At 39.1% G+C, this 26,871-nt stretch overlaps 4 protein-coding genes across 4 annotated transcripts; 2 read left to right on the forward strand and 2 right to left on the reverse strand.

Annotated features, from left to right (window-relative positions):
* Positions 1 to 257: 257 nt before the first annotated feature.
* Positions 258 to 1,670, reverse strand: LOC126781940 (elongation of fatty acids protein 3-like). Its single transcript, XM_050507067.1, has one exon. It carries the CDS (start codon positions 1,496 to 1,498, stop codon positions 587 to 589), a length of 912 nt encoding a protein of 303 aa, XP_050363024.1. The 5' UTR covers positions 1,499 to 1,670; the 3' UTR covers positions 258 to 586.
* Positions 1,671 to 10,778: 9,108 nt separating this feature from the next.
* LOC126781982 (uncharacterized) lies at positions 10,779 to 12,302 on the forward strand. Its single transcript, XM_050507125.1, has 2 exons — positions 10,779 to 10,984; positions 11,402 to 12,302. The coding sequence occupies exon 2, from the start codon at positions 11,435 to 11,437 to the stop codon at positions 12,116 to 12,118; it is 684 nt and encodes a 227-aa protein (XP_050363082.1). The 5' UTR covers positions 10,779 to 10,984; positions 11,402 to 11,434; the 3' UTR covers positions 12,119 to 12,302.
* Positions 12,303 to 17,847: 5,545 nt separating this feature from the next.
* Positions 17,848 to 19,354, forward strand: LOC126805534 (probable galacturonosyltransferase-like 1). Its single transcript, XM_050532326.1, has one exon. It carries the CDS (start codon positions 18,072 to 18,074, stop codon positions 19,116 to 19,118), a length of 1,047 nt encoding a protein of 348 aa, XP_050388283.1. The 5' UTR covers positions 17,848 to 18,071; the 3' UTR covers positions 19,119 to 19,354.
* Positions 19,355 to 22,909: 3,555 nt separating this feature from the next.
* Positions 22,910 to 26,176, reverse strand: LOC126805510 (probable vacuolar amino acid transporter YPQ2). The gene is made up of 12 exons (XM_050532288.1): positions 25,842 to 26,176; positions 25,701 to 25,743; positions 25,479 to 25,505; positions 24,912 to 25,016; positions 24,710 to 24,822; positions 24,416 to 24,590; positions 24,150 to 24,254; positions 23,888 to 23,983; positions 23,726 to 23,746; positions 23,548 to 23,606; positions 23,317 to 23,407; positions 22,910 to 23,200 (listed from the first exon to the last, which is right to left on the reverse strand). The coding sequence occupies exons 1-12, from the start codon at positions 26,063 to 26,065 to the stop codon at positions 23,093 to 23,095; spliced, it is 1,167 nt and encodes a 388-aa protein (XP_050388245.1). The 5' UTR covers positions 26,066 to 26,176; the 3' UTR covers positions 22,910 to 23,092.
* Between the last annotated feature and the right edge of the window lie 695 nt (positions 26,177 to 26,871).

Here is a 26,871-nt window from a genome sequence, read left to right on the forward strand (position 1 = left end):
AACCCCCATTCTACAACTCAGAGATTCTTAGCGCTCAACTAGAGCAACTTATTCAACACATGAGTCCAGCGGTATCTACAGTTACCAGTTACAATGACGATCAAAATGAGCCACATAGAAGTTATGAGTTTCGAATATTAGTGACACTACTTTGTGTTTGTGAACTTGATTTTAACACATACCAATCGCAGAAAAGATTCATCTCACAACCTATGACTATGATCATACTCATTCCACAACTGAGCAGCGGACTCTATTCACATTGCCTGTGATAGCACGCAGTAAAACTATTAAGCAAGAACAAAATAAGCTATATAGCTAAGAACACACACTACTACTCTCACAAGCCAGACTAAAAAAAAAAAACAATTTGATTCGATTTCCCAACTAAGATTTTTACTGCTGAATCACAACCAAAATCGATTACCATCAACTACCTTCCGAGACATGTAATTCAACTCAACTCAACGCACCACTCTCCTAAACCACACTCGAACACCAAAACTCTTAACACCCCTCTCCCCAAAGAACAAAACTTCCTTTACTCACTAAATAATACTACTTTACATCATAAACACTCCTTCCCTCAAAGCTCTTTGTCCTTAACTCTACCCTCCTCCTCCTCCTCCTCATTCTCCTTCGCCTCCGCTTCCTCCACCGCAGCTAATGCGGCCCTCTTCCCATAACCCCAATGAATCTTCACGTAGAAGTTCAAGAACAGCAGCAGAATCACCGCATTCAGCACCGAATTGAACCCCCACGCCCCGATCCCATTACACCCTCCTGTCATGAAATGCATCACCAAAACCCCGACATGACACGCCACATTGCACCCCAGCAGCAGCATCTGGCAGTTCACCACGAACGCGAAACACGCCCTAGGCAGCCCGATCGCGATCCAGAACCGATAAGCATACACCACGGCGTAGACCAACGTCGTCGAGAGGATTGCCAACACTTGAAATGATTGCGAGAACTCCAACCAGATGAACGACATGAATGTGAGAATGGAGTGGTTGAAGAGCTGGAAGGGGACGAGGCGGCCGCGGCGGAGGACGGTGAAGAAGGTACGGATCATGTGGAGGTAGCGAGAGAGGTAGTAGATGTAAGACCAGAAGAAGACACGGCCAGAGGGGCGGGTGCCGAGAGGGAAGCAGAGGAGCCACTGGAAGGGCGTCTTGGAGCGCCGCCAGAACCAGCGGGTGTCCCGTATTTCGGCGACAGAGGAGAGGGTGATGCCGGCGAAGATGGTGAAGGAGAGGAGGGTCATGAGGAGGGAGTGGAGGGCGGGGATGGGGCCGAGAGGAACGAAACGGCGGCGGCGGAAGAGGGAGAGGAGGAGGTGGAGGAGGAGGGAGAGGGCGAGGTAGAGGGTGATGGCGGTGAAGAGGAAGGACCACGTGGAGCCCCAGGAGTGGGCGTGAGACCACCGGAACCCGACGATTGATGGGTGCTCCGAGAGCCAGAACGTGAGGGTCTGGATCACGGGCTGACCCATCAACGCTGCCGCCAGTGGTGGATCAACACGGCGGCGGGTTGACGTGGGTGCTTATTGGTTTGATGGGCTATGTGACTAGGGTGGAGGGATTGGAGGGGTGAAGATAGGGTGGTGGGTTCAAGCTGAGTCGTACAATCAAAGGTGGGTTGGGAATGCGAAGAGAGAACGAGAGGTAGTGAAGAAGAGGCGGGGTGGAGATAGCTGGTGGGTATAAAGAGGAGGACGTATTGGAAATTGGAAAACTGCATTTTGGGAATGGTACGCGGGGGTTTTTGATTTGTGGTGCTGTTTTGATAATAGTTGGGTCCAACAAGGTTAGTTGGAGAATTACACTCTTTTAAGAACTGGTTTGACAAAAATCAATTGTAATTGTTGTTTTTAGAACTGTAATCAAAGTGTTGTTGAATTTTAGTATAAAAATTTCTAAACTCACTCATTAGTTTCACTTATGTGGGAATAAAACAGATGAACTCATCGCATGCTATTGTATATCCCACTTTACCAAACCTCACTTAAATTATAATTTAAACAGTATAATGTCACGTCCCGTTTTCAAAAATGTCTATTGCGGGCGTCGCTGGTTAAATGAATATCAGACATATGTGGGATTGCTCCAAGATAACAAGTGTGAGAGATATATGGCTGCTCCTTCCGAGGGGTTCAGACAGACCGACTCAGTTAAGTTTGGGGAGCTTGTCGCTAGTCGGGGACTTAACGTCGAAGAAAGAAGTTGGCCGCCCTACACACAGGTTGAGGTCTGGAGCCGATCCCTTAATGAGCCCAAGGCAGGGCGAAACCAGTGCATTGCCCCGTTGGATAAGACTGGCTCCATGGGGATGGAGTGCCGCATGGACCAAGTGTGACAGCCGAATGGCTAGGTCTGTGACAAGTGGTATCAGAGCCGCCTCAACATCGATGTCGTTGTATCACCAAGCGCTCACACGTGTCGTCGTGTCCCCAGGATACGGGGGGCTCCGCGGGGGAGTCGAGTAAGCACGGCCGCCTCCAGGGGGGAGGACCGGACGAGAGGTTTTATGGCAAAGTCCAGGACGAGAGATCAGGCGGGAAGCATGGTTGGGCTATCTTTGGGAACTCTTTTTCGTCGCTCAGGCATCGCGGGCGTACAAGGGTTACGCGGGCCGCAAGTGGGGATGCCGTGTACAAGGACGTACACCCAGTTTGGTGGGAGAGGATGTCACGTACCGTTTTCGGGAGTGTCTATTGCAGACATCGCTGGTTAAATGAACATCAGGCATATGTGAGATTGCTCCAAGATAACAAGTGTGGGAGATATATGGCTGCTCCTTCCGAGGGTTTCAGGCAGGCTGACCCGGTTAAATTTTGGGAGCTTGTCGCTAATCGGGGACTTAACGTCGAAGAAAGGAGTTGGCCACCCTACACACAGGTTGAGATCTAGAGCCGATCCCCTGATGAGCCCAAGGCAGGGCGAAACATGTGCATTGCCTCGTTGGATAAGGCTGGCTCCATGGGGATGGAGCGCCGCATGGACCAAGTGTGACAACCGAATGGCTAGGTCCGTGACAATAAGCTACTGTATATCTGAGCCAAACGGACCCTAAATTGGGGTGAAATTATAATCAATGTATATATATCATTCATTTCGCATGTCTTTAAATAATAAATTGACAAGATTTTAAGGCCTAAATGAGGAGAGAATGAAACAGTTTGGAGAATTTGTTGCACGTAAGGTTTAGAATATCGATATCGGTAAATATATTATTTTTTTAAATTAGAGATATCGGATATATCTGAAAAATAATTGGGATATTAGATAAAAAATATAGTTCATATTCCGAAATGTTTTTATATTTATTTATTATTTAATTACATACAAACATATACAATTATTAACTTTATCTAATACCAGAAAGAGACTCTAGTGCTTGAAAAAATATATGACTCTCATGTTAATCATTACAATTCATACTATATGGCGAGCTACCGACAGATATTCCAAGAATGAGATAGTAAAGATGAATCCAACTCGATGATTGATCATATACTTCTCTAAACTGGCCATAATCGTAAATATGATGACCAGATTGATAGTTAACTTCATGTGATTCGTTTGACGTTCCACTGTGTTTTGTGCCTAAATTGATAAAATCAAAACTTAAAGCAATTGAAGCAATATCAGATGGAATACTTTGATCATCAGCGACTTCTTTTGTCCTCCTCCCGTACCCATTATGTTGTTGCGCACCATGATCATCTGCTCTAGATCCATGATCTTCATCTTGGGTAGCATAATTAAAATTACATTCACAAGTAAACTGCTCAAATCCTCTACCTACATAAGATTGTCCATATTCAAACCTTATATCTCTACCACCTTGTCGATTTCCCCCACCATCATATCATCTGAACTATCTGGAGTTGCCACGCCGCCCCACGCACTAGCACTATCAAAATCATCTCCCAAGTCTCCAACTTCATCATATAATACATTGTTTACATAAATTCTAAAATCAGTTGCCTTTTCTACGACATGTGGAAGAAGATTTTCATTCTCATCATAGAGGTGTGCATACATAATCTAATTATGAAGAGGATCAATATTGTCATTATGAAATGATTCGCTAGCAACATAAAGTATATCGATATAGTTTTTTTCATTAATCACATCATCCTTTACTCGTTTATCACGTAGTCATAAGTTCATGTTATAGTAATAATATACGAGTTTTTCCAACTTATGATATGCAACACGGTTCCTTTGCTTTGTATGAATAAGAGCAAAATTACTCTGTTGCTGAAATTACTCGAAAACTCACTTTTCATATGGAATTCTGGATATCCTCTTATGACATTCATGTGACTACTCTATAAACCCTTTATTTTAGATTCCCTCAACGAGAGCACTTATTACTGATATGGCTTGACTCTTAGGAGAAGAAGAGTTAAAACTTGAACCTTCACTCTTCATTTGGATATCTTTTACAAAAACTTCAAATTTAAGCCAATTGAGGAACTACTCTTCTAGTATTCTTTCTGATATCCCCAATGTGATTAATTAATTAAAAACTCATCTCTGAGAGTTTGAGATATCCTCAAGTCGAGATAAAAAATTTCATGGAAAATTTTTCATATATTTCTACAAAATATCGAAGATATATCAGATATACCGTAAATATCGAAGATATTTTATATTATCTGAGGAAATATCGCAGATACGGAAGAAAATAAGATATTGATCCCTAAAATATATCGTTTTGTTAAGAGAGATATTGAAGAATATATCAAAAATATCAGAAAATTTTTTGAACCTTGATTGCACACTTGTTAAGTGGTCGATTAAAGAAGAAAACTAAAATGTTTATTCTTGATCACTTGTTAGTGCTCTGCTAAAACATTTTCCAATACAAGTGGGGGTGAAGTGGCTGCGATATGAAGTACTTACATAAAGTTTAGGGTAAAATCACCAGCAAACATCTTAACCACAATTCTTTAAGTTTCACTTGCATAAAGTACTGATAAAACACTATACTCAAATGAGTTTTTTTCACCAACAGTCCCTCAACTCTGGTGTACCTACCAATGTGATACCTCAACTCTTAATCGTACCAATGTGATACCCAGACTCTAGTATTGCTATCATTGAAGTACTTCCGTTAGTTTTTTTAAACTTTTCCGTTATCTTGGTGACGTGGCAGGTACGTGAGGCCCACAAAGAGGGTTAAAAGACAAAATTAACCTTATCTGAGAGGAGCAATGTTTTTCCCGCCCTTTACCTTGAGAAAGACACCCAACAATTCCAATTTTGGCGCCAATTTTCACTCCCTACTCCTTAATTTGTGTCTAATATCTAAACTAAAGAACTACCGCCAACCAGTCGACCACAATCTGATAAAACCTAGATCAATCTCATTTTATATTTTTACCCTAGCACTTGTTAAACTAACAGAATAAATATATAAATTTATATGGAACATCTCATTTCCACAATCTCATAAGAATATAGAAACACATAACTTAACGAAATTCAACTACATGTACCATTAGTTCTTATGGCAGATCAACATAAAAGGTGGCAACTAATGGTACTTAAACATGTATTTGAATTTCGTTAAGTTATGTGTTTTTATATTCTTATGAGATTGTGGAAATGAGATGTTCCATATAAATTTATATATTTTTTCTGTTAGTTTAACAAGTGCTAGGGTAAAAATATAAAATGAGATTGATCTAGGTATTATCAGATTGTGGTCGACTGGTTGGCGGTAGTTCTTTAGTTTAGATAAGAGACACAAATTAAGGAGTAGAGATGGAAAATTGGCGCCAAAATTGGAATTGTTGGGTGTCTTTCTCAAGGTAAAGGGCGGGAAAAACATTGCTCCTCTCAGATGAGGTTAATTTTGTCTTTTAACCCTCTTTGTGGGCCTCACGTACCTGTCACGTCACCAAGATAACGGAAAAGTTTAAAAAAACTAACGGAAGTACTTCAATGATAGCAATACTAGAGTCTGGGTATCACATTTGTACGATTAAGAGTTGAGGTATCACATTGGTAGGTACACCAGAGTTGAGGGACTGTTGGTGAAAAAAACTCTACTCAAATAGATGGAGTAAACTAGGTTTAATAACGCACATCTTTACTGATTAGCTCGTCCAAAAATGTTAATGGCTAGGTAAGAGTGTCTTTAGTCTTTCACCGTACTTTCCTTGCCAGGATAACATATCTTCAAGTAGTAAATCTACTTTTTTAATGGATGTAATATACTTAAATCACTATTAATTCTTTGTTCATTGTTCTTTGCACACTTTAGTCGATCTAGTTATGATGACCACTCTCTATAATATTGACATATTGTGACCTTTATGTGATAGAAGCTAGCTAGTGTGTTCCCTTATATTCAATAAACATCGGGAAAGTTAGGCTATTACATTCCTTGCCAACCCAATAGACTAATCCTAACGGGTTCCTAATTGCATGTATAAGGCATAAGCTTCGATCAGAATTTCATTGCATGTTGCATGGTTAACGTTCATTCACTTGGGTCACATCTGCTCCTTATATTCCTGGTAAAATTATCAGACTGTATGACAAGTAGGGTGTGAATGAACTTAGGGTTTAGAAAAATAAACACAAAAGCATCTTGACTGAGGATATTGCTGAGAAGAAGAGGATCACACTGCATTGCATGGCTTGCATGTGTTCCACGCCCATGCATTGATGCATATATATCCATCTCTTACTTTTCCAAAGTTGCAGAAGTCAGTTTTTATTTCACGCCCATGACTCAAATTCATAAGTTTGAATAATCTGCAGATAGAGAGGAAATAACATTATCTCCTCTCTATTCTAAGTTCTTCAGGTCATAATCAGATAGATGAATAAAGACTATATACAGTAGATTTGCTTCAGAATTAAGAAATTGTGTTATACAGATACTTGATATTTGTACTAATGTGTTTAAATGTGTGCAAGAAGACGAAGATAATTCACAGATATGAAGTACTGTAATTTCATGGGACTCACAATGTTGTCTAGCTGCAACCTGCCCAACACTGTATGTCATTTAACGCATACAACTATTAAATAAATCATGTTGAAGTGGATTGGTTTCATTGAACATATATAAAGTTACGAACATTCAATCTAAATTGGCCGACAATGAGCCAGCGATCGAAGAGAATCTAGAATTTTGTATATTGTTCATCATGATAAAATTAATAGGCATTAGAGCTAGCTAGAAAGCAAGATAAAATGACCAAATTTATATATATCATTATTGGTTCTCAAATTAGTTTGGAATTCGGAAAAACTGATCAATCGTACATGAACAATTTCTTAGCTCTTTCGATTGGGATCATTATATATTGCAGATGATCGACTGGCGAAACATATAGGCGGATGGTTCATTTACTTCAAACTTACCCGAGATGCGATAAATTCTTGATGTGGAAACTTTCCATTATCTCACAGTCAAGAAGACTAAAACAGAACAATTTCGACAAGTAGGCTCGAGTTGCTATATATTCAATTACAAGTAACTGTATGCGCATGATAATGATATCGATTCGTCCATTTATGATATGCGTAAAGGCAAATAATGGGTTAATTTTAGAAACTTTTACGATTGGCTGGTTGGCTGGTATTTGACCATCTATCTAGTTAGTAATTTGGTACGTAATACGCAAATTAGTATATACATTGATTTGATATATATATATATATATATATATATATATATCCACTGAAACGTATATCCAATCTTATCAACCACCATTGTTTTGAACTCGGGCTTTCCATTTCGACTATAATTACCTCTTTCAAATGGTCATTTACGCATCAAAAACAATAAGGTGAAAGACACTAAGAAAGGCCGTCTCCCTTAAACCATATCCTGGTGTATGATGAGAGAGGATATGGTTCAAAGAGCCAGCAATTGTATTGTCAAAAAAGAGACCAAGCAATTGAAAGCGGCAGCAGCACTAAGCCCGTACCATCCTTCAAAGCAGCACATTCAGCTTTGATCTGAAACTGAAATAGAGAAGAGTTTATTGCATGGGAAAACCAGAAGCCATGGGGTTGGAACCTTCGAGGTAATTACCACAAAGGAATGTGTTCTGTTAGGGGTCCAAGTTAGTTATTAGTAAATTATTGTGATGGTTAAAAGTGTAATAGTTAGGGTCCAATTTACAACGTACTCTACAAGTCACTAACCACAACAATTCCACTGCCAAACTAGCTGGCACTCAGAACTGACTGAATTTTCTATAGATCGACCTACGCCATTAAAATGGTTGGTAATGACTTGACTTGATTCATAAAATCTGGTTTTCAATCGCCGTGTAGTTTGATTCATCCAAACTTGATAGTTGTCGGACGAGAGAAACTAGGGGAAACCCTACAGAACACAGCAAATAAGAAGCTCTATCCAACACCTCGCAGGGTTCCAGCTCCTTGTCATTCAGAAAGAAAATACGCGCAGTAGTACTTTCATATGGGAGTGTGAAGCTATGTTGGATTCGTATACGGAAACTCGAGTATTTAGGCCTTTAGGGTTTACTAAATTCGATCTAAATCCCAAATTAATTAACCCTAGAATGTGTAAGGATAAACGCCTCTAATGACTATGACCGCGGCATAGAGAATACGCATGCAAGAGCTTGGATGAATCATCAACTAAACAAAATTAATGTCTGGATCGATCACTTGGATTATATATAAATGATCTACCGTAAAGAGAAATTCGTGTATTATGTCATATATTAAGCTTATAGAGGAGCATCGATCAAGTGACTTGACTCCTTGTTCCAACTAAACCATGAAATATCGTAATGGTCCTACACTCCTACTCAATTATCAAATTAAGTGGGCTGTACGTGTTCTAGTTTGTATGTTCTTTGTTAGTCAACGCACAGCCCCAATAGTCAATATCTGTATAATGCAATGATGCATCATGGTCTAAATATCATTTTCGGTATCGTATCGGTCGAGAGGTAAAACGATATATCGGAGAATATATCGGTTTTATGGGGGATATATCGGTTTTATTTGATTTGCATATTTTTAATAAAATTTATAAAATTATACTTCAATATGTACCAAATAAACTAAAAAACGGTACTAAGTAAACTAAAATAAATAAATACTTGATTTAATGACAATTAAAGTACACGAACGACATCTAATAATAAAAATATGTATTTAAGAATGATTATTTAGACTTGAAATTCATCATATATATTTTAAAATATATATAAATTAAAAATATATATGAAAAAATGAAAAAAAATATAAGTTTTTTTTAAAAAAGAAATAAATATTAAAAAATTTAAAAATATTGAAAAAATAATATAAAAAATCAAAGTTTGACCGATATTTGACTGTTGACCATCATTTTTGCGTTGACCGATAAATTTTGACCGATATGCTCTTATCGTATCGGATTCGAAATATCGGCGATATATCGGTGATATCGCTGATATTTCGAACAGAGATTACTACCCACTATACTATATGAACCGAACATAATTACTAATCATTTGTTCACCATGTTCATAAGTACGATTTTATAACTCGATATTTTTCCTTCCCTCAAACGAGAAAGAAGATTTATTCCAAAGCAAAAAAAAAAAAAACAGAGAGAAGATTTGAATTTTATACAACAGGAGAGCTTATTTGGTACACGGCTCATCTACACCGTTGGATTTAACATGTGGACAACTTAATATATTGTTGGGGTTGACGCGCGTAAGTCTCCTTTGAGAGGCGAGTCAAGGTGAGCAGGGTACTGGTAATAGCAACAGGCTTTTCTGGTTCGGTGGTGCGTAGACCTCCTTCTCCATCTTGGTAGCATGCAAAGATGAGAGAGTGGCGACAGTTATAAAAAGGGACTTGATGGAGGAGGAGATGAGGGGATAGAGATTCTGGATGAAGACCTTTGGTCTTTGCAATGGGCGAAGGAGGAGTACATGGTCATGGGATCATGGTAGCTATGGTAATCAGAGTTGCATAATAGGGAATGGAGATGAGATGATTTTCATTTTTAATTACTTCTTATTTTCTTTTAGGACAAAAATGAGATAATGGTGGGACAAAAATGGGCCTGAAGTTAAAGATTTGGCCGAAATCTTAAAATCGGGCTTGGTTCTTCTCCTCCGATCTATTCGAAGGCCACTGCATGAGAAATTTGTGGATTGATATCGAAAGAGGGAAGGTAGAGGAAGGTTTATGTGGGGGTGCGCCACCTTGAAGACACCAGGATGGCAGAGCTGGGTTTTTAGCGGTCGGAGATGTTAAGATCTACATCCTCTACCTTTGTATCGAAGAAGAGAGGCGCAAGACTCCCACTAGCACCTATAGCGCGTGGTTGCACTTCTAACCCGTGTATATACACGGTCCGTGTATCGAATAAGTTTCAATACAACAGACACATGCCACAACAACACTTCTCATAAAAAGACCCTAAAATTGATAAGACCGGTCACTAAGATACTAAGAAACATAAAAATCGAATTCGACCGAAATTGTGACTCTTCTCCTTCTTAGTCAAGGAAGCCCTCTAGGACCTACCCTTGAATCCTTGATCATACTTCCGAAGCCGACGCTTCGAAAAAAAAGGGTCCCGGACCGGGAAATGAAGCCGGCACTTTCACCGTGTGAGCCCAAAACCTAGTCAAAACCAAACACCTCACCCAATCACAATCCAACCGTCCATTTCAGAACCTTTCACGTCTAACACCGTACGATGTGACGACAAGTATAAATGGGGGAGAATACAACGAACACAGACAGAGAGTGAGAATATATAAACACAAAAGCGAGCCCGCCACCGTGGAATTAGGATCTTAAATCCCAATTCGAAAATTGAAAACCTGGAATCTTCTACTTCCTTCTTCCTCTTCCTCTTCCTCTTCCACCATCGCAGAGACTTTTTCGCTCTTCTATTTCTACCCTCAGCTTGATCTCGTCCCTCCTTCTCTCCTTGGCCCCAGTCGAATTTCCCAAACTACAAGGTAACTTCTCCGATCTGTAATTTTCAGTTTCAGTTTTAATTGTTTTTTCAATTTCTGTCAATTGTGGTTAATGTTAGGGCTTGTTGATTTTCTTAGCTCTAATTAGGTCTAATTTTGATTAATCGCTCTGATCTGCGTGTTGTTGTGCTTAATTAGTTTGATCTGCGGGAAATTTGGGGGGTTTTGGGGGAATTAGGGCGAGATTTGATTGTTTTGTGATGTGATCTTGTTAATTTGGTTTGAATGTTTGTGATTTTGTTTAGGGGATTGGAATTTCGGCTTTATATTGTGGATTTAGCTGTGATTGTTTCGATGAGTAGTGTGGATTTTATTGTGTGTGGAATGTGTTTTTGATGTTTGATTTCGATGTTGCGGTGAAGAAAGGAGGTGATTGATATGGGTTTGTATGGATTGCAGGTTTGCGAATTTTTAAGGTTTGTGGGTGCAGGGATGGCGAGTGGTTTTGGGGAGTCGACGAGCTTGCCGCCCCAAAGCCCGTCTTGCTCGGGGAACAATGCCAATGATGCAGGAGATTTTGAGTGCAACATTTGCTTCGAATTAGCGCAGGATCCGATCATAACACTTTGTGGTCATCTCTTCTGCTGGCCTTGTCTCTACAGATGGCTGCACCATCACTCACATTGCCAAGAGTGCCCCGTGTGCAAGGCGCTTGTACAAGAGGACAAGTTGGTTCCTCTTTATGGAAGGGGGAAGACACAGACTGACCCTAGATCGAAATCGTATCCGGGGATTAATATTCCTAACCGCCCCGCTGGGCAGAGGCCGGAGACTGCTCCTCCTCCGGAGACCAATCAGTTTCCTAATTACGGATTTGGGTTTATGGGAGGATTTATGCCCACGGCAACTGCCAGGATCGGTAACTTCACACTGGCCACTGCATTTGGCGGTCTGATACCCTCATTGCTTAATGTTCATTACAATCATGGATTTCCGGACGCTACTGTATATGGAACAACTTCTGGCTTTCCTTACGGATTCAGCAGCACATTTCATGGGGGTCATGCTCATGGGTTCCCTCAGCCGGTGGCTCAAAGGCAGCAGGTTGATAATGTGTTGAAGAATCTGTTTTTGTTGATTGGTGTATTTGTGATTGCTGCGCTGATTTTTTGTTAGTCCAAGATTGAACTTTGAAATCAGCGTGGTTGTTTAGTGTTGCCGCTCTCTCATATCTGTAAATACATTAGCTGTATTCCTGCTCACATGATGTTCGGTGGTTAGACTTTTTGTCAGTTCTGTTACTTATCAAAAACATCTGCAACAGACATAAATTTCATAATAAATGCTTGCATTTGTGACTGATTCTTTTCGAATTTTCTTCACTTCAAAACTAGATGTATTACCTACCATGAATTTGGGAATGTATTCCTCTCTATGTTCTATACCAGGTGTGTGGATGCACTGCTTACTACTTGGTGGACATGTCAGTTGGCTTTTGTAATTTATGACTTGAAATTTGTAATGTTGGCTGTTAGTTTGATATTTGCTGAAGCATGACTGGTGGTGATCAAGTTAATGTGTCCTCAGATGATTTCATTTAGTGGTGTAAGATTGATGGAATACTAAAGAAAATACTAGCTCTGCAAGGTACATCTTATTTGGTATTCCGGTAGTTATTGTTTGTATTGGCATTGTTGATGTCATAGAAGATGATACAATAAGAGTAGCTTCTGTGCTTGAGCTCATTGTTTGGTTTCGGTTCTAGTTTATTGGTCTTATCATGGATGCTGCTGGTACAAGTCGGGAACCTAATCGTTGGGAAAGAGGACATAGATTGTATTCTGAAGCGAAATGATACACGCTCATTGCTTAGTTTCATATTGCGTTGAGATTTAGAAGCATCAACTGAAGCCTGGTTTAGTTACAAATTTGTATTTTCAAATGCAACGTCTACTTGGCGTTGTAACTATGCAACCCTGAGAATATGTGCTGCCTTGAGGCCTGAGGTGTCCAGTCTCTTTTGAGAAGTGTGCACAGTCTCTTTTGAGTACTGTGCAAGCAATGCTAGTAGTCCTTTCTCTTTAAGGTGGATTTCAATGCTGCTGAGAAGTACATTCATCAAACGAAATGCATCAAGCATTTCAAACATCAAATTTTAGATATGCTCCATTCTTGTACTACAAGAGTGGTTCAGCAAGTGACTTTGGTTTTCTTTATTAATGACCATAATAATGCAACGAGAACACCCACGTTATATTAACCAACTCTGCCTGAAATTTTGTTCCTTGTGTCTTGTTCTTGAAATGATTAGTGGAACCATATGAGAATGAGGACAGAGTACAGGGTGGTCTCCATTATAACCCTTTGGTCTGGCCAAGCTACGAAGCATATCAGTCTGACTTGGAGTTAACAGGCGACAGGGTGGTCTTATTCCTATCTCCATTATTGAATTACGTTGTGGAATAATTTCAAATTTGTTTTGGCCCGGTCGAAAGGAGTAGTAAAGATGAGTGCAAAGCCAGAAATTGGCACATTTGTACGACTAATAGGATGTTCATCGTTGGACAAGGCTCTGCCACCGACCAACGGGGAAGCTAACAGTAAATAAGCTCTCCCATATAGCTAGAACCCTAGAAGTAATACACTGAATCGGGAGACGTTAGGGGAGGGATAGGTAAAAAATGGAGAACATTGGCTTTTCTATGTGCTTCTATCCTAATATCCCTTTACTCAAACTGCACACGATGAACGACTAGTTACAAAATGCCTCAACTCGATCACTTTCTAAAATTCCAAATGACCTAACTTAATCCCAAAATTGAACCATTTAGAGATCTGTCACACTCCCTCAAAGATCTAGATCTAATGCTTCCAAGTTCCAACGGGGGATGGAACTCAAATGAGGTGTGAAAAGGAGTGAAAACAATCTGTTACATATCTATCATATCCGTGCGAATTATTCAATTACATAGTTCTCAGAAAGAGACTTGGACCAACTTATTGCCGTCAAATCTACCAAACAAACCGCGTCGGTGACTTTAGTGTACTAACTACTATGAGTACGAGATAGTCTAAGTGTCACCTAATTGACCACATTAATCTAATTAGCATTGCGTATGCAAATTCTGTAGGTTTATCTGGATTCACTTCTTCTTCCTCGATATCTTTGACCTAGCTAGGTACAAGCCCGGCCACCAATCTCCAATTTGTTCTTGCTAGGCACCAAGTGTATATAAATGTATTCATATGGTTTGTTCTACCATTTTTTTCGATCTCAGAAAGAAACAAAGAATCAAGTCATATACAAGTGTACAGATGAACCCTAATCCGAATCAGCCACAGAATTTTGAAAACAAATGCATGGACCAGTTTCCAGGTCCTCTAAACAAGTAATCAATCTATGAGTTTAGGTAAGTCATAAGTGTCCACATATCTTATGCTAATCCGCCAAACTAGTTCAACATCAGCTAAAATTTCACTAAAGCATAAAATAAACTCAAGCCTAACTAGTTTTTTCGATTACCTCAAGTCTAACTAGTGTAGTAAAACAAAGCTAAAGACATATTTGGTACATACATAGATCATAGATGTGCTGACTACTATCTTAGACGCTTCTGGCATCTTCATCACTTCGTCTTCTTAGCCGCCAACTCGGCAAAGAAGATCGAGTCGGATCTCACTTAGGCATGTCAGAGAATCCGGGACATTTTTCCCCGACCGGATAATATAAACGCGTTTCCTTCCAAGTCGTGCACAACTAGCTAGTACTCTTTTGAATTTGCATAGTAAACGACTAGTAGTATTATGAAATTGGCTTCACAAACAGACAAACGACGAGCTCGCTGCATTGTCCACAAGGCTGACTTCACGGCCGACCTCCTCGGCCCCCACCAGTTCTGTCGGTGGCACTATACTGTAACTCTGGTACAGTAAAGATCTGATGATTCTGGTGAAAGGAATAAAATTAGAAAAGAGACTAGAAGGTTGAAGTAGATGATGCATTGATCATGATTGAAAAGTACATTATATGTTTTGTGGGTTTTTCAAGTTCGCTGTGAGTTGCACATGGTTTAGTTTCCATTCAAATATGGCTGCAACGAAACCCTAATAATGGAAGAAGAAAACCAACTCTCCCGAGGGCATGTGAGCCGGGCATGTGAGCCTCACAATGATATAGTTTTGAGGATCGTAGTTAACTAGTTTATCCCCCAAACGAAATACAGTTCAAATTATTCTAAGCATATTGCATGTAACAAATACAATAAATAGCAAAGCCAAGCTAGAATACTTGTCAATCATCCCCTAGCTTCCCTGAATAATTAATGTAGTGTGGTTTCTTCTTAATTATAAGTTATGATTGGCAAGGTATGCTAGCAAGGCTTTAGTTTTGAATGTATATGCTCTATGTCTTATGGACAACCTAACCTAATTTGGATGTTAGCTCCATAAAACAAAAATAAAAACATAAACATATAAAACCAGATTTTGAACTTGACCCTTGTGTGTAAGTCATATACTAAAATTTAATTGATTGGAGATAAAATCTTTGGTAAAACTCGCAGACTCATGATCACGTATAAAAAAATATGACAAATTCATGTAGGATCACTATTAAGCATCGCAATCTTCTATAATGCGAAAGATATAATGAATCTTCACGAAAATAATACCAAGTCGATCATGTACTTAAGGACGCAGTCTCGTAACAACACTACTATTAATTATAATCATTTTTTTCCTTCATATCGTTGCCTACATTTCACATGACAAAGAGTATCTGAAATGATAAAAACGTAAAAAGATCTCAAAATGTGATTTAGTTCAAGTGAAGAACTACTAAGCATGCAATAGGAACAATGTCAAACCAAAAATGTTCAAAAGAACGGGGAACAAATCATGAAGAATCTCTTCACTTTAGACCTTCCCCCTTTCGTTTTCCTATGTAGCATACAAGCCTATATAAATATCGCACCACTATAAAGATGATCGCAGCCACCATCTTTTTTCTTTTAGCCAATTAGGGCAACCAAAAGTGTTTAAAAGGGATCTTATATGAAGCAAACAGAATCAGCTTCTACTGTTTACTAGTTTGAATGTCTCTTTCCAGTTTCAATTTTGATGCAACCAATTCAAAACCAGAACCAACTAATTTCCCCACTCCATTAAAGGCTACTAGTCCAGGGGTACGTGGCGACTCTCCTTCAGTTAAGGCTACAAAATATCTGCCTCACAATCTAGTGAGGTGTCTAAGGTTGTATACACAAATTTAGGACCCGACTTTACGAAGCGCCCCCATTAGGGGACATGGCTTGTTCTCGTGGGGTTTCGAAATCAAAAGTTTTCAATCGATCGAATACCCAAACTGGGGAGGGATCGAGCTGCAAAACTTGGGAGTTTTCTTTGATGAATGCAAAACTTGGGAGTTGAGGGTTAATTTATTGACAATTTTGGACTGTTACATGATTCTATCAAGTCATATATGGTGAGATTCGATACAATTCTGATACACTACTGATATTATGAGCGCGAGTTATTCAGAATTATTGATTTATACAAAGATTTCATAATTTTATGACATGGTGACCGTTATATTGCGTTTACATTAGACTTTCAACAAATTTATTGTCACTGATCATTAACATACTAAGATCGATCAGTATTTAGTGTCCACTTTAATTAGTAAGATAGCTAAAGTAACAATCCAAATGGTGCGTCATTTTCCATGTGATCGATTGAAGGTTTTAGAAGTACTTTAAGTACTACTGTAACACGTTTTTCTTTCAATAAAATACCGTTTGGTCGCCCATTTGAACACCAAAATATTCATGATGGAAAAAAATTGTCACATATATAGGTACACTTAATCTGAAAGTTAAGGCAAATAAGAAGACCAGTTACACGAGCCAATGACTTACTTACTATATAAGCTATTTAATTAGAACATGTACGTATAAACTATTTTAGCCAGCCGAGATAGTTTGGTAGTAGAAGTTTCTAAAAAATAAATTAAGACCTTCTCACCTTCCCATTTGTTTTGTTCGTGTACTTAATTACAAGCATGAAAACTTTGCAGCTACAGTCTACAGAAGCCCACAGCAGATAGCTAGCCGCTGGCCTTGGCATTTCCTTTGGACCCATCATTTCCAGAAGTCGATGGCTCATCTATACATGAATGGTCAGAAGGGCAAACAGATCTAGCTAGCTAGTTTCTTAATTTGTACACTATGTGTTTGGTTTGATACATATTTTGCTTCAAATGGTAGTCCATCTTAGAGTTACGATGTCCTATTCACTCTTTAATTACTTGCTAGCTAATTACCAACAAATCGATTCTCTCGCTTCGGCAGTACCAAACTCTATCACCTTCAAATTTGACTAGTTGTGCAATTGTGACGAAATTTACAGTCCATTCACATATTTCGATCACGCAATTCATTAGCTTAAGCTGTGTATAACTCAAATTAAAGTTGTTGAACCTAATATAGAAGCAATTGATTAATTTGAATATGTTGAGTGGTATTAATTTATATAACAAACTACTAATGAGTTAATTAACAAGTTAAGTACTACTAATATATATTGACAAGTTAATTCACAATGAGGTTGATCCGTTGCCAATTTGCCATATATAGAATCAGTAATTTACTGTGATTGTACAGAGACCATTGTATAAACCAATGGCAGATTAGCTATAGCAGTCACAATATCTGATGGTATATTACCAAATCCATAAATTAGCTATAATTTGGTCAAAACTCACTTAAAAAAGGAATAACAATCCCATCCTTTTTCTTTTTTTTAGAAAATAACAATCCCATCCTTGTTTTCTTTGCTCCCCAAAATATATAAATCTCATCTCTGACTCCATTGATTTTATTTTTGTTCCCACACCATTATTACACTTCGCTGTTAGCTCGCTCTGGTTGTGGGTGAGCTCCGGGGAAAGAGACATAGTTGAAGACCCTTGACTTGAAGACTTGTCTTCCTTCCTTCTTCTTCTCCCCAGTTTTGAATCACTCGACGTGGTTTCAAAGCCACGCACAACTCTCACAGCTTCGTTAACTATCCCCCCTCCTCTCTCTTTTCTCCAAACACCAAACACTTTCTCATTCCAACACCACACCATAACATGCCTCTAGAATCGCCATCGCAGCTAAAGCCGCTGTGGTTCCTCCTCTTCTTCCTAACCAGCAATGCCGCCGCCCTAACAACAACTACAGCTCATGTCTTCAAAGAAGCACCCAAGTTCTACAACTCCCCTAGCTGCCCTTCGCTCCAAAACGACTCCACCGTCTGCTCCGACGTGGCGGTTCACGTCGCTATGACCCTCGACGCCGCCTACCTCCGCGGTTCAATGGCGGCAATTCTCTCCGTTCTCCAACACTCGTCGTGCCCTGAAAATGTCATCTTCCATTTCGTCGCGGCGGCTTCTTCCTCCAACTCTATACTTCTAACACAAACGTTGATCACTTCTTTCCCATACTTAAAATTTCGAGTCTACCCTTTCGGCGACGCCGCCGTGGCGGGGCTGATCTCCACCTCTATAAGGTCAGCCCTCGACTGCCCGCTCAACTACGCCCGAAACTACTTAGCCACCCTCCTCCCGACATGTGTCCGCCGCATCGTCTACCTCGACTCCGACCTCGTCCTCGTCGACGACATTTGCAAGCTGGCCGCCACCCCCCTCGGGCCCTACGCCGTCCTCGCCGCGCCGGAGTACTGCAACGCCAACTTCACCACCTACTTCACTCCCTCGTTCTGGTCCAACCCAACTCTCTCCTTAACCTTCGAGGGCCGCAACGCTTGCTACTTCAACACCGGCGTCATGGTCATCGACCTCGACCGGTGGCGGGCCGGCGGCTACACCAACCGGATCGTGGAGTGGATGGAGCTTCAGAAGCGAATGCGGATCTACGAGCTCGGTTCTTTACCTCCTTTTCTCCTAGTCTTTGCCGGAAACATCGCTTCCGTCGACCACCGTTGGAACCAGCACGGCCTCGGAGGCGACAACTTCCGGGGGCTTTGTCGGGACCTGCACCCCGGTCCTGTTAGTTTGCTTCATTGGAGCGGCAAAGGGAAGCCGTGGGTCCGGCTCGACTCGAACCGGCCTTGCCCATTGGATGCTCTGTGGGCCCCTTATGATCTGTTACAGACACCTTTCGCGCTAGAGTCTTAGAGGTTAATGCAATTATTAATTAACGCCACAAATTACTCCATCATAATAAGAAAGTGTTATTATTCTTTTTCCTTTTGTTTTCCTCCCCTTTTTGGGGTGACCATTTTTGTACATTTTATACAGAGGCACATTAACAGATCCTTCATCATGTAATATTTTGCCTTTCTTTTTTTCTGTTTTCTCTGCTCGAATTATGGAGCTTCAAGAAGAGGTTTGGTGAATTCAATGTGCGTTATGTAAATTCAGTACAATTTTCTGGGTTTGTATGAATACATCAGCAAATTGATAAAGAGTAGATTTTCTGCTTCTGTTATGGGGAGGTTTGGTGAATTAGAAGGGGTTATTTGTTGAAGAAGGAAAAGTACAGGCTGTGTTTACAGGCCAGTACAGCCAGACTTGGAATGAAATAATATTGGTATCATTTGTTCTTATTCTGGGGGCCCAAGTATGATGAGATGCTGTGGTCATGCTTACATGATATATTTTACTTAGCATTATGTTCACATTAGATTTCAATTGGAAAATAGTTTGAAATCTTCAATGTGTGTGTACATGAACTTATGTATGATGTTGTAAATATAATTGGAGCTGCAGGCGTATAGTTTTCAGAGCTTGGTTGGATACACAATTTTCGTTGCAAATATAGATGTATTGTATATGAAATTTTCATCGCAAAAATAGGTGTATTTGTTTGTGAAATTTCGTAAATATATGGTTGATATCTACATAGAATCTACTTATGTATAGACGGTCACGTTAACCATGATCACCTAAGAGTTACACTAAATTTTTCAGTACTCAGGTTTACTTTCTTGATCTTGTTTCAGATTCAAGTACCAATGCTGATTTTTCTATAGTGTAAACAAACTCTGAAGTTGCTAAATTCCTGGACATATTGTCGTCACCATAATCAGGTTTTCACTACTTAAGTTCCTAAAATACAAGCATTGCTGACTTGCATACTGCGTAGAACGACAAGTTCATATCATGGAATTGAACCAATATGCATAAAGTCAAGAAGATTAGTTACTTTTAACTAATTGGAGTAATATCCATGCACACATTTTCTCCTCTAGTCTTGTCTTGTGAAAATGATAAAGATTGTTCACTTTGGAGTTCGGAGCAGAGAATAAAAGAAAGATATTCTTTCATAATTTCTCGATAAGACAATACTATAGGGAAAGCATAGTGACACAAGTGTATTTAAATTGTAAGGATAGTGCCAATCATGTTGAAGTCGGAGAGGTAAAGCTAGGCCGGAAGTCCTATAATTATAAACTTGAAACTTGAGCACGATGCATTTCTCGTTAAGTTTGTAAGGAATACGTGAATGTGATTTGCATTTTCATTCATGAAATTTATATGTATTGACAATACATACGACATTGCGGAAAGAATTTTATAACCCTCTAGACATTATCAACTCAAGTCTTCTTCTTTCTCTGAGAGGAGATCAACCCAAACATTTGCAGTGACTATGATTATGCGCATCATATGCCAACCAAATCTAGTAAACCTTAACACTTGTAGATCTAGTATAACAATGGAATTCCATTTCGTGATTCTAGGAGCAAATTGCTGTATATACCGAGCAATCTAAGGCGCCTCTGTGGCAAGTTAACCCGATCGAGAAGCTAAAATCCATTTTCTCCGGCTCCAAAATTGCTGTATGTCCTTGGAGTTGCAGACTTAATGCACGACGCTATTAATTAGGTCCACTTAATCAACTGCTTAGTAGAGAAAGTTGGATCAACTTACCATATATATGTATTTATAGCCAGCTTATCAAATAGTTTGTCAGACATATATGCAGAATAATATTGCAGACGGATCGTAGCATAGTCAAAGCCTATGAGAAGGTTTGAGTAAATGTTAATCAAAGTGGAATGGAATTATCTAAGCAGATCGAACATGGAGGGATTTAAAATGGCAGAAAGCATTAGATCGAACATTGAAGACGAACCACATGATGATTGATCATCTATCGAAACTCAGCAACTAAGTTGGTACGTACTTGTTGCACTTCAAAATATGCCATGATGATATATTATTGATCACTAATCACAAGCGAGCTCCCGAAACTTTGATGGATTTTAAATCGATGATTGATGGTGGCTTGTATATCATATAAAGCTCACTGATTCCCACATTGGCCATGACCAATGAGATTATTCTTGTACTTGCTAGCCTCATACTCGAATGATGCACAGCTGATATATGCAGTGACGAAAATGTCTCGGCAAGAGTCTAGTCCCCTGCTGACGAGTTCATATTTTACTATATTTTTATACCTCTTACCCTTGATACCTCTACCTTTTACTTAGTTTAATGTTTTTTAGGTTTGAAGAGCATTTATGAGGAAAAGAAGCAAAATTATAGCACAACCGTCGGAGGAAGGTCTGAAGTCTGAAAAATGAAGCAGTCAGTCACATTTGGAGGTTAACCTGTGCTGATCTAGGATGAACTAGAGGTCAAGTAATATATCAAAAGAAAGCCTTCTATTTTATGTAGAATTTTAGAGATCTCAATTTCGATACTCTGATAGTAAGTTATGATCATTTAAGTGAAGGAATGTCACAGTAGGAATTCTGCTTGGATTTGCTAACATTCATGGAGTTTTCAAGTTGTGTGGCAAAAGATCATCAAATTCTAATGCTCCAAGGAAGTTGATTCAAATATGGACTCAATGATGAGCTTATTTCTTAGATGTACAAGCGATAATTCAAGGGGTTTTCAAACCCCTAATCCATATCAAGAAAGGAGTTTGAATTCAAATCTTAGAAGGAAATTAGAAGTCAAAGATGACTAGGAATCTTGCCTATATAAGGGAACACGAATTCATATGAAGATGAGTATTCAGAGCACAATGTAGATGCCTAAGAAGCAGAGACCATCTATTCATCCATCCATCTTCCCCATCTTTTCCTTTTATTCTTTTATGTTTTTCATTTGTTTTCTTAGCTAATACTTTTGTTAGGACCATAATGGATCCTTAGCATGCCTATCTGATGTTTTTAGTTGGATAATTACTTAATTATTAAATTAGTGTTAAGTCTTTAATTTCTATGATAACGGTTGCTTATTTCAAAATACTATTGTATCACGACTTCTAGAGTTTAGTTTAAACTATCTGATGCAATAGTAGGTAGATGCCCATGAATCTTAAATGTCTTTTGTGATTAAAGACCGCATATTGGTAAAATATACGTCATGTTTTACTCGGTTTGTGTGAGTCATTTTGTTCTCATTGAACTTCATCGGCCTTTAGAGTAGACATCATACTTCTTAGAGTAATTTAAGTACTATACTTCGCCATAATTCGTCATAAGGTAATATTCATACTTTGGAAAACTTATGCGTATAAGTACTCCGCCATAAGGCTTATATGACGGATTCTTTGACACCAGTTTGATAGTTAGTATCTAGAAGATTAGGAACTCAAGTAGGATTGTGAAGATAATGTTAAAAGCCCTAGTGTTTGTTATTATTTTCCAAAGTTACTTTTCAAAATTCTTTTTCAAAACTCTTTAGTTTAATCATCTCGATGATGATTCGTGCGCTTGCGAGATCAACATGACTAGCTAATGGTTCAGTTCAGTTCACAGGTGAGTTTGGAGCTCAGGCGAAGAAAGGTAGATCAGTGGCCTATTCCCCTTAACATTGTCTTCGAAACCGTTGGCTAGGGCGGGAGGGCGCTATGCCACCAGTTGGAACACATTCGATGGTGGTGACCTGGTGATAGCGGTAAATGACTGTTGGTGCCTTCGTGGTTGCCAAACCCAAACTCAAAAGAGATAGAATCCAAATCATTTAAGATCATTCTATTCCAACAATAAGCTAGAAGTAATCCCCAACTAATAGTTAGCAAGGATATCCATGATACATAGGTTATGATAAGTAATGATAAATATCAGACTCGATCTAGCTCTGGATTTCCCGCTGGCATATATATACTCTTTGCAATGTTTACTCCATTAAGCACCTACAGCCTTCTCTTGTTCATTGTGGTATATGTTGTCTTCATCACCACCACTTCTAGTCCTATTCCTCCAGTGTCTGTAATACATGTACTGCAGTATTATCTGTTAGCACGTACGCTTGTTAAGGTTTACTTAGAATAAAAATGTAATGAACACAGAAGTTTAAAATGTAATGAAAACAGAAGTTTTGAATTTGCAAGAGATTAGTAAAAGGATACAAATAAGTCGAGTGCCACGCAAACTGCAGCATCGAGCAACCATGCCATATTAGCTTTAATGCTATCCCACTCGATTGTTCTTACAAGTATGCTGCAACAATATTCAAACAAATTAGTTAAAGCACTTAAGCCGAGTATTTTTTTCTTTTTTTTGGAAATAACATGAGCCGAGTATTGTTAGAAGGATATTGGCATATTGGCATTAATCACAATAGAGAGGCCTTTATATACCTCGCCACGTAAGTGACATTTGCAATCAGTGCAAAGACGAACATTAAAGGATTCAAGCCCTGTAGTTTATCAAAATCAAAGTATTAGTGGTAATATGCATGACCAATGTGGTGAATAATTGTTAACAAGCCCAAAACCTATGATTATGACTGAAGTAAAAGGGAAAAAAAAAGCGCACCTCCACGCTCCCTCTCTTAATCTGCCCAACATTTACAATAACAAAATTAGAAACAAACCAAACATGAAATAAGAAAAAGTTGGGCTTAATTTGACCATGATAGATGATCGAGATCAGGGAATCTAGCTTTCAGATTAGTGAAGGGAACAAGAATATACATACGTTTAACCAAATCTGAGGTAGTCGCCCACCCATGTATATAGCAGCCATCAGCCACCCCAACCATTGGCCATAAACACTATGCCCAACTGAGTGTTCCTGCACAACCGTAGTACGTACTATAAGGCCGGTTGATACCTTTAGAACAAAATACTTATACAAGACAACGGAATAATGTACACACTACCTATACACGTTAATTTGTACACACTACTTATACATGTTAATTTGTATGGTAATTGAGAATTGTCGGTCACCAATATACCTGTAATAGCTTTCTCCCAGTAAGTCCTATGTATAAAACTTGTGTCATAGCCTTGCTTCCGAAGGGCAAGTTAAGTGATGTAGCTAAGAAGGCCCCATAACCTACCTGAAAGACATTGTATACATAGTTACATGCATATATGTACATACACAAATCAAAGGTTCAAAAGCATATCGTAAAACAGGAAACATTTATACTTGGTTATGTTGTAAGCGTTTCCAGAACTAAAGATGTTCATTATGAACTGGGTGGTTATTTAGGCTCACCGATCTTGGAATTGGCCGGGGTTGGGAAGTCGTAACAGAGTTCTTTGATGTAACTGGAGCAGACTCGTCCTCCGAAGATGAGTCACTGTCTATTGTCAATGAAGGACCACTTCTGGCTACCCTCATATACGTTCGAAACGGCGGGGTACCGCTACCCGCCAGAGATCTAGCTGACCTGTAAAAATTATCAAGTGCATCGCATGCATGTCAACATTGTTGGCCTTATTGTTTTTTCACATCTTAATCTTTCGGGATTCAATAATACTGGTAAATAGGATAAGAAGCTATGCATACGTATAGTAGAACTCTTTTCTAGGAGTGGCTTTGAGAAAAGCATTCGGTATTGGGACGCCTGCAGAATCAACCGTCTCAGGATTCAATGGTTTTCTGTAATCTTCTTTCTCATCCTGAAAAAATATTCATGATACAAACATATCAACTCAAAGCCCCACTTATTTATGATTTTTCAGAGGATGCAGAGAAAATGATTAATTACTTGTGCCAATTGGTTCACTGAGACTTTGCCACATTTCCACCATGAATAGAAGTAATCATAGTACAGGGTTTGCAACACCAACACTACGGTGCTTGTTGTGTAAAGCTGTAGAAAACACAAAATTATACTGTTCTGTAAATGTAATGACCAAAATCTCCATACCTTGTCACCTGGACACATCTAAATACGGATATAATTATGAAAAAAAAAATTAGACCGTACAATATATTTCACTGGGTCTATCTACAATGCCAAATAGATTCATAATCAAGCTAATCCTACCATATTCATAAGCTCGACAAGGATTAGACTTGGGGTATGAGAATTAGGCAAAACAATTGATTTCCTGAACTAGAATCTTCTGTAACAGTAAACTCACAAGGTAAATTTATCAGTATAGAATTAACGTAAGAGGAAATTATCACGTACAACCGAAGTATACAGCTTTCGAGATGAACTTGATTTTTTTGATAAGAGAGAATGAGAGAAGAAGGCTTACAGACAGGGTTATTTCAATAGCAAATTTTCCAGGGAAAGCATGAATTAAAGTTTAGATAGTGGAATTACCAGAGCTGTGTAGTACTGGGTAGGCAACTGCATCCAATTACAAACCAAACAAGGAAATCAAGATCAGAAGTTGCTAAGAACTGAACGGAAAATTTTCCGAGAAACATAAAACAAAAAAGAATACTTGTTTAACCAGAGCCAACTAGAGAATCTCTGGTGGTAATTTCTGGACCACATGCAATACTAGCAAACAACAAAACTATGGGCACAGCAAAAACTCACGGTTGCTGGTTCCAGAAGACATCCCATCAGATTAAACACATCCCTGCACCAACGAAATATGAACATAAACAGTCGGTTGAACCCTTTTCGGGGTAGTGATGAAGATAGAGTTTTGAGGAGTCGATTAAGTAGTTTACGTACCCGGCAACCCAAGTGAGGAGGAAAGCGAGAGAGACACCATGGCTGGACTTGGTCTGAAAGTTGGTGATGATCTGAGGGATTTCTGCAACTCCCCAACAAACCAAGCTGACGAGTCCAAAACCGAAAGAAAAATCATCGCCGAGATTACAGAGGCAGTCCTTGAAGTACCTCTCAACCCAACGGACGCAGGGCTTTCTCTCTGCTACACAGTAAGACAGCGGCATTCTCTCCTGTCTGTGATGGCTGGAGCTGAAGCTTTACACCTCGAAAGTGTTTAACCGGTGGCTGATGAGCGTGAGTGTTTTTGTGAGGTGGTGAAGGTGGTTATATAAAGAAACAAATACTTCAGATGAATGTGTCGTCTTTTGTTGGGTGAAGTGTAAATATAAATAGGCGAGGGAGGGATGAACAAGTGGTACGCCTCTGCTTTCATCTGAGAGTATACGCGTCTCTTGCCAAATGAGGCTCTTGGTACGAAGGTATTCACTATATTGTGTGGTGAGCATATTCTTTCCAAATGAACACATGATTACATGAATACATTCCAACACTATGTGATAAAAAAAAACCTATTAACAGTTCTAAATTTGGAGTATTGTGATACTTAGATGTTATTGCTATATTTTGAAACTTGACACTGATTTCGAGCATTAGATTTGAATCTATAACGAGGAGAAACTACAATCAATTGCATATAATGCTTGCTAAACTCATGAGTATCTTGTTTGCCCAAAAAAAAAATTCATGAGTATCTTTGTATCAATGTTGAAACTAAATGCGAATCTTATTTTTTTTATATGCTTCCTCTCATGCTTGCAACCTAGGTACCCATAGCCAACGGCCCGGCATGACTTGATGGCATTGATAACGTACTCATGATAGTTAATAATGCAGATGGGTACAAAATATGTCAACATGTGAACACATACACTTCATGTTTTGTTTAAATATGTCAACAGATGGGTACAAATTAACGATCGAAGCTCATTTGGCAAAAGAAAATGCATTATGTTTACTTTCCCGTAATTTA

This window comes from Argentina anserina, chromosome 1, assembly GCF_933775445.1.
Source record: "Argentina anserina chromosome 1, drPotAnse1.1, whole genome shotgun sequence".
NCBI lineage: Eukaryota > Viridiplantae > Streptophyta > Magnoliopsida > Rosales > Rosaceae > Argentina > Argentina anserina.

Bases quoted from the DNA above. Each gene is read 5' to 3' on its own strand.
- LOC126781940 (XM_050507067.1), bottom strand. From the start codon at position 1,498: ATGGGTCAGCCCGTGATCCAGACCCTCACGTTCTGGCTCTCGGAGCAC.
- LOC126781982 (XM_050507125.1), top strand. From the start codon at position 11,435: ATGGCGAGTGGTTTTGGGGAGTCGACGAGCTTGCCGCCCCAAAGCCCG.
- LOC126805534 (XM_050532326.1), top strand. From the start codon at position 18,072: ATGCCTCTAGAATCGCCATCGCAGCTAAAGCCGCTGTGGTTCCTCCTC.
- LOC126805510 (XM_050532288.1), bottom strand. From the start codon at position 26,065: ATGCCGCTGTCTTACTGTGTAGCAGAGAGAAAGCCCTGCGTCCGTTGG. The intron at 23,984-24,149 runs GTATATTGGTGA...ACGGTTGTGCAG, and splicing joins CTGGGAGAAAGCTATTACAG to GAACACTCAGTTGGGCATAG. The intron at 23,201-23,316 runs GTATCCTTTTAC...ACGTGCTAACAG, and splicing joins GCGTGGCACTCGACTTATTT to ATAATACTGCAGTACATGTA.